Below are 14,117 nucleotides of genomic sequence, written 5' to 3'. Positions count from 1 at the left end.
TATGTCTTTGCAGATTTAACTTCTTAATCAGAACCTACTTTGGCTAACATGAAAGTTAGTTGGCATTTCTTGAGGTTAAACATGAATAATGCTGGCAAGATGGATACAGCTCAGTCACTAAGAGAAGAGGCTGGCCTGGGATTAGCCATTGGTCATATATAATCTTGGAGAGGGAATAAAGACACCTGGATTCCAGTCCCAGTTTTGCTACTCACTGATCTCTGTTTTAGAGCAAAGTTCCTTAAACTGTGGATAATGATCCCATATGGGGTCATGTAACTGAATGTGGGTGTTCCCATATTACGATTTCTTATCAACAAATGTTCAATTTGTATACCTATTTTATACACCTAAATAATCGGGGTCTCATAAGAAAATGGGTAACATGTGTAAAAAGTTTAAGAAGTCCTGCTTTTGGGCAAGGGTAATATTTGGCCATTTATAACCAGATTAAAACCTACTTGGAAAATGTTTAACAAAATAAAACTTTAAACTAAAACATTAATTTATGATTTTTAAGTTAATGTCTCCAGTAGGGATTGAATTCTATTTGAGGTTCATACCATTGCTATAAGGGAAATCATTCTTTCTCCATGGATATCATTATCCTTACCTACAAAAATGCCTAATGGTGAGCTCCAACATTTTGAGATGATAAACTTTTAGAAAGCAATAGCTGACATATGTGTGTATGTATGTATGTATGTATGTATGTATGTATGTATGTATGTGTATATATAAGCCAAAACAACAAAAAACAAAACAAAAAACCACACACCTAACTACACTAAGACAGACCTATGGAAGGAAGGAATTGTTCCAAAATACTTTAAAATGTTACAGAAAATAAGTGGAGAAAAAATAAAATTTTAAAAGGTCCAACCTGGACCTTATCCATATTCTCAAAGACATACCGATCAAAGAAAGTAGCAAGAAGTCTTCTCAGTAAAACTTTGTGTTTCACACCAGCACAGAGGTGACAGTTCATCAACTGACCTCGTGTAATGTAGACTCCAGAGCCTGCAGCCAATTAGAACATAAAGAAAAGCCCTCAGAATTAGTTCTTCAAAGTCAGGTCGTCCAGATTGCCAACCAATGAAACAACACTATAATCCAGACAACAGTCAATTGAAATAAAGATTTTTTTTTGGAATGAAATGTAGCATGAAGATCTCTCTCTTTTTCTCCTCCCCTACATAAAGTGTATTGTATTTTTGATGGGAAAGAACTGGGAGTGTCTATCAAATAGTGAATGACTACAAACTGTGCTATGAGAATGACCAGGAGACAATTGTGGGAGAAAGGAAGGGAAGAATAGAATAGGAGAGGAAAGCAGGAAAGGAGGAAGGAAGAAAAGATATTTCAAAGAAACAAAGAATTTTATGAACTCATATAATAGCAGAAGAAAAAGATGTACATTAATAGGAAAAAAAAATTTTTTTTAAAGCATTAGGAACTCTGATCAAAAGAATCACTAATTGTCACTCCAGAATTAATAATGAAATACATTATCCACCCACATTCCTGATAGGAGAACTAATAGGGACTGAGTTAAGATTGAGACAAATCTTGGCCATAGACAACATGGAAATGTGTTTTGCTACAACTCAGATTTATTACAAATGTAAAAGAGGTATAGAAGAAAAAGTAAATTTAAATAAATAAAATAAAAAAAGATTTTTTTAAAAAAGGTTTATCTTTTTAAGTAACACCTATTTGATGTTCCTTTAATTCTTAAATTTCCCCATTAAATAATGCAAACTGGTGGTGATACAAAAGAGGATACTCCCTCCTTTATTCTTATAAAGATGAGATTATATCAACTTGAGGCAAGGAAAAGAAAATCTAGAATTCATCATGTGGATCTTCAGCATCAAAGCATGGATGGTGGGTGAACATGGATGAAAACAATAGAACAACTCATCAGGTGTGTCTGGTCGGGATAACTGAAATTACATGGTTCCTCTGGCACTAGTTCACATGAGGATGGCAACAATGATCATCTTCCCCGATAACAACCCAACTTCTCAGCTCCTCTCACTCTTAGGGCTTTGTCATTCAGGAATCTATAATAAACCCACCTTCAGCCCATTGATGATATATCAACTGCTGGGGCAAATAAGTTCTACAGATCTACTCAGTACTCTGCCACTATCTAACCACAAGCCAATCTTCCTTTTTCTGAAAACTCGCATCTATGATTGTATATTGTTCATCATTTCTTGGTCTCTTTGACAGCTTTAATTCCCTCTCCCACATGATGCAGATGGCCATTTCCACATTCCTACCAAAGCCTATATATGTGGGTCTGTTCCTCTCTTTTTATATTGTCTTTCCTAAAGAGCAACCATTCCCATGTTTGCATTTTTTTTTGCACATGCTCAACGTGAAATATCCACCTTTGATCTTTTCCTGAATCTCATTTCTGAGATGTTCCATCTTAACATCAATGAAGAAATCTACCCAGGCACTATAAATTCAGTGAATATATCAATATAGCAACATGATCAAGAAAAAAATAAATTGCACTTTCTTTTATTCTCTGCTTTCTAAAGCTAGTGCTAATAAAGGCTATAGTAAGTAAAGGCTATAATAAGCTTCTTTTCATATACTCCCTTTAAAAGTTAGGAGAATCATCATGCCTTAAAGAGACATGTAATTATTAGATAAATTACAAAAGGACATTCCTACTTCAAAGATGTTAGCTTTAAAACCACTAATGGGAGACTCATCAGCCTAAACATTCCATTTGCCAAGTATTTAACAATATGTAATTCAAAAGAAACTCCTTCGATCTATCTTTAAATTTCACTCAAATAATCTGATCATCTCTTGAATCATAATAGATTATGTCCTCAAAAATAGAGGGTAAACCCTGTGGAACATAAGCACCTGATATCCTATTGGTATGCCCATCTCAGAAAATGCTGCTACAAGAACATCAACAAAAAAAGAAAAGAAAAACAAAAACCCAAACCCACTTACTCAGTATGTGCATTTCACTCCCTCTCTTTTCCACCCTAAACAGGCAGATATACTTGTCACTTTCTTCAAATTTAAAAGTAATTAGCTTTGCTATCGTTTCTTTAGTAACCAAGATCTTCCCACCAGCTCATACCAGTTGAATTAATCAGGTATAGCATGAAGTAATTTTTGCTTAAACACACAATTATAATACACAAAGTAACACTCCAACAAGTAAAAAAAAACAAAAAACAAAAAAACAAAAACACAATTATTAATTGAATAGATATTAATCACCTCAAAACATGATGAGAAGTTTAAAAAACAAAACATGACACAAAATAGTGCTGGCCAATTAAAGGCTCTTGCTGTGGGGAAAAAAAAAAATCACTTATTCCATATCTTCTATTTATAGGAAAAGAAACTATATAAATTGTAAATTGGTCCAGATTGAATACTGCAACAGGGAAACCAATGCCTTTAACCTCTGGGCAACAATCAAGAGGATTATTTCCAAACCAGATAAAATGATAAGCCTTCCTCCACCACTTTGAGAAAGGATTTTTTGAAGTAATTTGGGAAGCAAGGGAAAAGGATCATTATTGTTTGACACATTTGACAAAATACATGGAAAAGTTCGTGTAAAAATGGACTTAACACAAATTTCAAATGTGAATAGTTTAGATGGATAATCTATTTATTAAAAGGTCTTAAAAATAATCCAACCCCATCAAAACTTAAGAGAAAACATGTTGAAAATAGAACACATGACCATCATGGGCAAAGTGCTAATATACATCTAGATCAAATTATTGCTGGCTTCCTTAAAAGAAATCAAATTTCTCAATCTGCCTTTGCTATTACAAAACCTAAAACCATTACCCTGAGAATGCAGTAATTTGACACTTAGAAGTTGGGGTGGGGAGTAGGGGGAAAAGAATCATAAAAATACACAACATGTTTTTGTCTGCAACCTAAATTAAAATACAATTGTGATGCAGCCCGTACCAATCAGGAAGAATACAAGCCGGGGGAATTCAATTAAAATGCTAAATTAATTCAATTGAATAACTTCTCTTAATGACACATTCTTCTAAAAGGAAATTAAGGGAAATTTAAGATGTTCTATCCTTTCTTTTTTATTTTTTTTTGACTGATTGGTGATGAGTACATTGTTCACTGCTCTAAAGAGAAAAGAAAATAAAAGAAAGGACATTTGCTTGCAATCTAAAATTACAGGGAGGATTCAGTTTTCCTCCTCTGCTTAGCATTTTGAGGGTATGAGAGGTTGAATTGGGGGTGGGTGTGTGCATGAAGAAGGAGGATCTATGGACAGCATGGATGGGTGGGAAAGACAGAAACCTGCTGTGGCATTACCTGCAACAAGCTCCAGTTTCTCACCAGGGTCACCCTCTGAATAGAGCTTAGGGTGGCAGCGATAACCGATTTGGCTAATGAGGCTTGCAGGAAGGGCTACCAGGTCTCTTCGGATCAGGACACAAGAGCGGCTCTCCAGAGGAATCTGCTCTGGTTTCTCTTGCACTAGGGATGAAAAGAAATTATAAAGTTTTCTTAGGTTAGCTTGGTTTGCTTTCAGAACCTAATATATCCCTAAGAAAACCATCCAGAGATTATCTTCCTTATGGTCATCTCTATTATGCTACAGGAGGCAAAATGAGGATTTACCTTATCCCACTTATTTTTTCCTAAAGATTGTGACTCTGATACAGAGACCTCTCCCATAAGGTGATATTTTGAACTGATGTCAACGCTAGACCTAGAACCAAACTGAGAGACCTTTACATTTAGGAACCACTCTAGGGGTCTGAAACGCTAGTCCACCCACAAAGAGTGCAGTCACAAATGAACAAAGTGTTACTAAGTAAAAAAAGGTCCAAGTAGACCTTAATGCTGTTAATCTTCAGGCAGTGGCTTAAATGAGGGACACTGGAATTCTAGCTTACAAAAGGAGTTTTTCATTTTTTTTTTTTAAGTTCTATCATGTTGATGGCATTTTGCTCTTATTCCAACATGAAAGACAACTATCACGCCAATAAAAACATAACATTTTCACACATTTTTTGAAAAGGAAGAATAACAGCAGTAATTCCTTTCTCCACTGTTCTTGATTGATATCTTTTCTATATACTTAAAAATTGTTGGTTTTGAAAATATAAATTACATGTTAAAAAAAAAAAACTGCTAAAAGGAAAAAAAGAGTTAAGAAATTATGACAAACAATACAGAAAATCCTTCCTAGAAGGGTAATAGCCTTATCTGAAACAAAAGTTGTGGGATCGAGTCAGAAAATCCAGGTCCAAACCTATTCTACGACTTAGTACATATGGCCCTGGATCAAGAAATCTTGTCCTCAGTTTCCTCATCTGTATTATGAGAAGACCCGAATGACAATACCTATCACTGCCTCTCTCTCTAGGGCCAGGGAAGCCTCCTCAATCTCCAAAAACATAACCAAAAAATCCTTCCCTGAAGGTTCCCTGAACATTTCCCAGCCTGCAGACACCGCTCCAGTTTTTAATTGCCTCTGGAATGTTGTCGATAGGGCAGAGGTGGGAAGCAGGGAGTGTGGTGCAGCAGACAGCTGGCCTCAATGCCAAGACCACTCTTCCTGCTTCTGACAATGTCATCCTGGGCTACCACTCTTCCCCCTGCCTGAGTGTTTGACTCTTTTATGTCTCCTTTGGGGATTTCCTGGGCAAAGACATTTCCTTCTCCAGCTCATTTCATAGGCGAAGAAACTGAGGAAAACAGGGCTAAATGACTTGCCGGGGATCATACAATGAATAAGTAAAGTCTGTGAATCTGGGTTTGACTTCGAGAGATTGAGTCTTCCTGACTCCAGGTCCACTTGGCCACCAACCTTCCCCCTCTCTCTCAATGCCTCCCCCATAATCAAGCAAAAGGATGGACACTAACAACCATTTGCTTAACTGTGTCTGCCTTATTTTTTTATTATTGTTTTTCAACTCTGGCACTGGCTGAATTTATTCTAGGATGGACATTCATCTTTTTTTGTATATAAAAAAGTATAGAATAACAAATAGCTTAACCTCAGCTCACACAATAGATTTCACCACCAGATGCTTCAGTCCCCAGGAAAGACTAAGCTTTAATGGTGGCAAACTTCTTGTTAAGTTCTGCCATTGGGTCATGAGGAGATCAAGGATGAGAATGTCTATTGGGTTTAGTTCATTCTCAATTCAAGGTAGTGTATCAAGTTGCCACTTTCACAGGCAAAAAACCAGGAAGATGAGAGATGTTAGTGAAAAGTTGCTGATGACCACAACCACTAGGTTGTCCTTCACTAAAGTCTTCAAGCAAAGGCTAGCTGATCATAACTCATATCCTAGAAAGGGTATGAATCAGGAATCACATAGACTGGATTCCCTTACAATTTAAAGATTCATGAATTCAGTGATTCTACAAGTCCAAGAAGTCTGGAGGAAGGAGTGATCATTAATCCGGTAATCCCTAAAGTCCAAATTCATAAATTTGTCACCAATCAAATCCAATAAGCGTTCATTAAGTGTTTTTTACTTATAAGAAACTGAAGTAGAAAGACCAAAATTCAAATTTCTGTTTTGAGAATTGTAACACAGGACTAACATTCAATACCTTTCCAATACAATCCAATAAACATTTATAAAGTACCTATTATATACAAAAAACACTTTTAAGATTAACCAATAAAGTGAAGCAAGTCGATCTAAAAAAAACAATATGCCCAAAGACTAATCAAATTGAGAGGTGGGTGGGAGGAGAGAAAGCATGAGATGAGAACCTGCAAAATCCTAACAGACAATTCTGAGCCTATCTGAGGGATAGGAAAATGTCAGTGCCTTTCTTTTTTTATAATGTCAGGCTTTTAGATATGTCCATTCATTTTGCAGCTCTATCATTCTTAATTCTTAAGTAATAAGTAATGATTCTTTGGAAGGAGTAGTAACAATGGCATGTACATAAAATGGAAGGGAAAAAGGATATATTGTGAGAAGTACAGGTCATTAGGAAAACAAAAGAAAAACAATTCATTTTAAAGTAATCATGCATTGAGAGGGAAAAAATAAAAACTGAAATGAATGTATTTTGGTGACTAAATTAGAGCTCAAAGAAGTGATAAGAGAAGGCACTTCCCTGTTCAGAAGCAGGGGATTGTGGCTATGGAATATTGCATATCACATGTGAATTGTTTTGATATATAAGGCCTGTAACATTCCCAAGACATGAATCAGATTCAAATGTAATTGGGAAATATTTAACAAAATAAAACAAAACATTTGTAGTGTTAATATATAGTTTTCTAAGTCAATATATTGCCTGCAAGATTCTTATGTACATATACTTTAGTGGCTCCTTATAAACACCACCTGTTTTACATCAGAAAATCAGAATAACAAGGCACTAAACCAAGAAAGGCTCTTCCAAGACCTTATCTTTGTGAAGAGCTGATTTGTATAAATAAAATGGAAAATAGATCCTGCCCTTTTGAAGCTTTGATTTTACTGGGCTGCTGATAGTGATGAGGAATTGAAATGTTTCCATATATTGGAAGAGTGCAGAGAAAAAAGAGGACAATATCAGCAACTGGGGATGGGAGACAGAAGTAGAGATCAGGATTAAACTTCATAAAAGAAAGGGTAAGAAAAACAATTAGCAGCAGTGGATAATGGTAGACCTAGAAAAATAAAAATGTGGGTAGTCAGTGGGTAAAAAAAAAAAAAAAAAAAAAAAAAAAAGCTGGCCTCAGAAACTTATCGAGTTGACTCTGAGCAAGTTATTTAACCCTATGTGCCTCAGTTTCCTCAGATGGAAATACCAACCAATTCTGGGATCTTTGACAAGGAAACCCCAAATGTGATTGCAGTTATGAAAAGTCAAGCAAAACTGTAAAGACTAAACAACAAATATAAAAAATACTATTGTTAATAAATATTGTTATTTTATAACAATAATATTGTTAATATCATTTTCTGCTTTAGTATGGAATCCAAACTTCCTCTGGTTATATACAAATCAAACCACTAAGAGCAAGCAGAAAAAAAACGCATTGCTTCTGGCAGAGAACTTGTTCTCACCACTTCCAGAGTTTGCATGGTTAAGGAAACAGAACACCTTGCCCCTTGAGCCTTCTAAGACTCTTAACAGAATTGTCACTAAAAGAATACTAAGAGCCTCCTCCTAATGATCTCCTTGCCTCTAGTTCTCCATTTCTCTGGATTACTGTTCAGATAGCTACCAAAATCTTCTTAAGAAATAGGTCTGACTAATAAATTGTGAACTGATCCATCCATTCTGGAGAGCAATTTGGAACTATGCCCAAAGGGCTATAAAATTCTTTGATCCAGCAGTGTCTCTTCTGGGCTTATATCCCAAAGAAATCATACAAAAGGAAAAAGGACCCACATGTGCAAAAATGTTTGTAGCAACCCTTTTTGTAGTGACAGGAAACTGGAAACTGAGTAGATGCCCATCAGCTGAAGAATGGCTGAATAAGTTATGGTGTATGAATGTAATGGAATACTGTTGTTCTATAAGAAACGATCAGCAGGATTCAGAAAAGTCTGGAGAGACTTACATGAACTGATGCTAAGTGAAATGAGCAGAACCAAGAGATCATTGTACACAGCAACAACAAAATTATGTGATGATCAATCCTGATAAATGAGGTGATTCAGGTCAATTCCAATAGACTTGTGATGGAGAGAGCCATCTGCATCCCAAAAGAGGACTATGAGGAGTGAATATGGATCACAATATAGTATTTCCCTTTTTTGTGGTTGTTTGCTTGCTTTTTGTTTTCTTTCTCTTTTTTCCCCTTCTGATCTGATTTTTCTTGTGCAGCATGAAAAGTGTGGAAATACATATAGAAGACTGCACATATTTAACATATATTGAATTACTTGCTGTCATGGGGAGAGGGAAAGGAAAAGGAAAGGAGAAAAATTTGGAACACAGTAAATGTTGAAAATGACCTTTACATATATTTTGAAAATAGGTTATTATTAAATATTAAATTATATAAAATAGAAATAATTTTGACTGGATCATTTCATCAAAACTTTCATGGACTTCATATTTGTAAATATAAATTCATAAGCATGACACATTTAAGACCCTTCAGTCTGGCTTATCTTTTTTTTTTTTCCCCTACCTCATTTCACATTTCTCCTTGGTATAAATTCTATGTTACAGGAAAAACCAGATTACTAACTGTTCTGGACATGCCAGTCCTCATTACTTTTCCACAATCATATAGGTCAGCCCCTATATCTACTGTTTCTTTATTGTTCTTTTCCTTTATCACACTGCTAGCTTGCCCCCCCCACTAAGATTCACACACACTCACATGCACATGTGCATATTTGTCTGCTGAATGTAATTAGGATTATTTTTTTTAACTGCCCCACCTAACACAATGCTTTAATACATGTGTGTTGAATTAAACAGAAATTCCAGGACATCAATTAGCCTTTAATTTGAGTTTCAATTCAAGACATGCCTTGAAGAAGGTTAAGGTATAGAAAAATAGATTCCAAATTGTTAATGATGTGGTTCTAGTGTCCAGCACAGAGGCTTTCACGCAGAAAGTATAATAAATATCTGCTTAAATTATACAGCTCTGAAGGTCTATACAGGAAGCTCTTTAGGAAGTAAATCCTGTGTCCTTGTTCTTAGTCTCTCTTGCATAAACTAGAGTGCAGAACAATGGCCTATCCTTAGCCCAGACAGCAGATTTCCTGAATGTCAGAAAAGTCAGTGTTTTTGGTGAATCTTTCATGAGGGCATCACTCTATTAATTCTCCCATTTCATAGCCCAGTATGAGATGAAGAATAATTGTCTCTCCTTCCATCCCCCCCCCCCAAAATAATTATAATGTCCTTTATGAAGACAGGGGCTGCTTTTTTCTTTCTGTGTAGCTTCTCACTTTGTATCTGGCACACAGTAAGTGCTTAATAAATGCTTGTTGCCTTAGATGTCACAAGACCAAAACCTTTCTGTTCATTATTAGTGTACCTCTGTTTTGGATTCTCTTTGCCATTTAAAAGCAACAATAAGTTTTATTTGTAAATATCCAAACAAAGTCTTTTATGAAATATATTCCTAAACTAAAGATATGATTATTAACATAAAGGAGCAATCTATGCTCCTACCTGTTAAGCTAACTAGCTAGCTAAGTGACCATTTTGAGTCTAGGCTTCTGGAATATACCTTCGAAAACTCTTATTCACATTTATGTTCAAGAAACAAACACCTGCTTTTGATCACACCCATTCAAACAGAAGAGACCCAATTGGGACATTTCCAGATTTCAGTGGCATTTATTAATTGTGTCTACTCAAAGGGATAGGGACCAACTAGCAATTGAAAAAGAAGAGAGACACAATCTTTAAAACCTTAGAGTTACCGGGCAAGCATAGAGAATGAGAAAAACAATCAAGATGGTATTTTAAAACATAATTACCCCTCCCCCCCCTTTTGCTCCCCCTGTACAGCATGACATGATTATATATGCAAACGAGAAGTACTTTGTAATGCTGATATGCAGTGACATTTACATAAAGAATTTTCACCAACAGAAATAATTCCCAATTTACAATGATGTACATTGGAGTGATTTTTTAAACAGCCCAAGTTGTTTGCTTCCTGAATGCTTCTCTTCCCCCCCCCCCATCCAATACCCTGATTTTTTTCTTTTTTTTCTATTTTTTATAGCAAAACTAGAGACTGTCAGAAACAGAAGAGAAACAACAACAAAAAAAAATTTACATTCTATTTCTGCTTTTAGCATGTGCTGGATACAGCCCTGTGGCTAAAAATACTTTAAAATTGAGTTGTAGCTCTTCTGGAAAGGTGCTCCATATTTCTTTTCTTTCCCCTTTCCCTTCTTCCTTCTTCTTTCCTCTCTTCCCTGGCTTCAGAAACAAAAATAGGTTCAAAGTACCCAACTTTTTGAATATTCCTATTCCTAGGCAACTGTTGTGGGTGATCATGTTTATGTGAGTAAGGAAAAATTCAAATGATTTGGGAGTTGGGGGTCAAACTGAGAGAAGATTCCTCTGATCAAAAATGTATCCGAACAAATGCTTCTGGGACCCTGCCAAATTTCAGAACATCATCTATATCTGAAGCAAATTCTAAGGATTAATTCTGAGCAAAAAATCCCAAAGTTCAAATCCAACTCATGTAGGATCAGAAGGAATCCTATCATTTCACTGCTGGTGAACTAGCTGTATAATAGGATTTTTTGTTTTTGAGTGATTAAGTGAATTCCCAGGATCACATGGTTAAGTGTCTTAAGGCTGGAATTGAACTCAGGACTTCCCTTTTAGTGCCCCCCCCCAAAAAAGAAAAAAACAAACAAACAAACAAACAAAAACAAAACAAAACAAAAAAAAAAACAAAAAAAAAAAAAAACAAAGCCCCACCAACATTCTGGTTATGTTGAACTTGTTCAACATTATCTGCTCAGCTCCACTAACAGCAAGGATGAGACTGCCTCAGGCATAATGGTTGTTCTTCAGTGATTTTCATCTTCATTTCTTTCAATCCTGAAGCTATCTTTTAGGTAACTTACCCTAAGCTTGTCAAATGTGAGTTCCTTGACTCTACTTCCCTCTTTTCCACACTTTTTTTCCTGCCCTCAATTACTGCCTTTTTCCTTTTCAACAATCAATTTTTAAAACCAAATTGCACCATGTACTAGAAAGAAAAACACAAAAATGCAAATGCACTTGCCCTCAAGAAGCTTACTTTGATTGAGGGAGAAACAACATATACATCTACAAGTAAACACAAAGCTGGGGTTGTGAAGTGATAGGAATATTAGCAACTGAGGAATTCAGGATACACTTCTCCCTTCCTTCCTTCCTTCCCCCAAATGCCCCCCAGGGATCTCAATTCCCTTTTCACCAATTCTCTTTCTTTTGTATTTATTTGTTCTAAGATCATTCCTTCCTTTCTGGAAGTTCTAACTATGCTTTTCTTATCTTTGGTCTGCTCTAATTTCTAGAACTCTTCCTCCTTCTCCTTTATTGGTTCATCTTCAAACCAAACCTAAAAATAGGTGCTGCCCATCTCAAGATTTTGTTCTAAACCATTTTCCAACATGATCCTTCAATGACTTCACTTATTTCTAATTCCTTTTGTAAGCTATACTCCATTTAAAACTACATGTTGAAATTTTCTAATGGAGGTAAACATCCCATTATACTTGTTTGTTTGTGTGTGTATGTACAAACACATACATATACATTATATATACATATATGTAGCGTGTGTACACACACACACACACACACAGTATAACTCATCATATTAAAAGTTATTTGAAGATACAAGAGGTGCAGAGAGCCAAGGCAAAAGAAGAGAAAAATGTTTATGACAGTTTAAGGAGATTGTAAGATGTACACTGAAATACAAATTTCAACACTGACCAGTTTATAGGTGGTAGAATACCATCTTTTCAGAACATCTGAATCCTATTAAGTCCCATAACACGCTTTTAAAAAACTAACCAATAAGCTGAACCCACATATATGATACATGACACTTAGAAAAGGTATTCCCTTCGAGCAATTGAGGATCACAAATTGTCTGTAAGTGGACTTAAAAGACTGCTACAACCAAAAATTCCTCACATCACAACCAACGCAATGGTGGTTACCTCTTAAATAAATGCAGTCTATTGCAAAATCTGTACTTTAAAGTCTTTCCAGATAGATAAGACCTGTCAGAACTGTTGTTCCATAGGTAGAGACTCCAAGAATCCAAAGTCACCTCTGTGATATAACTTGTTAAAGATAATACCATATATACACCAAAAGCTGTTTCTTTGCCTAGCTAGGAGGAAAATTGGAAAGACAAGGGAGAAAGAGAGAGGGGAGGGGGGGGTATGGAGAGAGAAGATGGGACAAGAGATTTCCTCCCAGTTTCATGGTCCTGGTGGCTATCCTTAGTTTCTTTTCTTCCCCTCCCCCCATTATCAACTTGCCAATTTACAAATCAAGTCCACCAAGCAGAGATTAAAAATTTGTGCACATCCCCTGTACCATTTACCAATGATGCAAGGTGTGGCTATACATCGCCAGGTCTTTCTAAATATGTACATACATGTGACATATTATAACTGCTACAAGGAAATATTTCCCTAGAAAAAAAACACAAACTCTCAAATAAGGGATACCTCCTTTTCCTTTACTTGATGAAGATAATTCAGGGCATCCCAAGACACAAATAATCTCTTCTCTCTTCTTGGCAGTAGTTTAGCATGAGTTTGAAACCGTCATGGACCCAAAGCACTATTTAGAATTAGAACAGGAAGGAAAGGTAGAGATGACCTAGAGCAAGAGTTTTTAATCTGGGGACAAGACCTTTAAAAAAAAAAAATATATATATATATATATATATATAAACTTGTACCAATAATTGGTTTCCTATGTGTTCTATGTATTTTGTTCATTTCAATTAAAAATCCATGAAGACGGTCATAGACTTCATCAGATTATACCCAAAGGCTTAGCAAAAAGGTTAAGAATCCCTGACCTACACTAATACTCAATATTATATTATATAAAAGAATAGGCATTTTAAAACTGCAGCACTATACAGAAGCAGTCAAAAGATAGGAAACAGTTTAAAAGAAGTACTTAAACTATAAACCAGCATAAGAAGTTGTTATTGAGTAAGAGAAATATTAATTAAAATTGGAGGATGTTTAAAAGATATCCAATTAAATGGGACTAGTCAGTGTTGGAGGAAAGCTGCTGTGAATAGGTAAATTTGATACAACCACTCTGGATATCAATTTGGAATTCTGCAAAAAAATCACCAAATTGTTATTGTTTGATCCAATATGCCATGGAATATACAACACAAGGAAAACAAAGTAAGAAATAAAAGTTTAATATACACCAAAAGAGTTCATGCAGACTATTTTGTGATAGTAAAGAACTAGAAACAAAGTGGGTGCCTATCAACAGAAAAAATAACTGAGTGAAATGAAAACTAATGAAGGTTCCAGGGAAGAAATAATAAAATATTCTAATCTCACATCAGAGTAGAGACAGAGTGGGCAGATTGTTGCATTATGGTCAGATATGGTCATTTTATGAGGTGTATTTGTCAGAGTTGT

At 35.5% G+C, this 14,117-nt stretch overlaps 1 protein-coding gene across 6 annotated transcripts in view; it reads right to left on the bottom strand.

Annotated features, from left to right (window-relative positions):
• NACC2 (NACC family member 2) overlaps window positions 1-14,117 on the bottom strand; it is a 159,303-nt gene that overhangs the window by 10,006 nt on the left and 135,180 nt on the right. For all 6 annotated transcript variants that reach the window (XM_074294113.1, XM_074294112.1, XM_074294108.1 and 3 more), the window contains 2 exons: window positions 4,342-4,506; window positions 915-1,020 (listed from right to left, as the gene is read on the bottom strand). In XM_074294113.1, coding sequence (XP_074150214.1) covers window positions 915-1,020; window positions 4,342-4,506 — 271 coding nt within the window. The remainder of the gene's footprint in view (window positions 1-914; window positions 1,021-4,341; window positions 4,507-14,117) is intronic.

This window comes from Sminthopsis crassicaudata, chromosome 2, assembly GCF_048593235.1.
Source record: "Sminthopsis crassicaudata isolate SCR6 chromosome 2, ASM4859323v1, whole genome shotgun sequence".
In the NCBI taxonomy this organism is placed as follows: Eukaryota; Metazoa; Chordata; class Mammalia; order Dasyuromorphia; family Dasyuridae; genus Sminthopsis; species Sminthopsis crassicaudata.
This window is presented reverse-complemented; position numbering and strand designations above follow the sequence as displayed.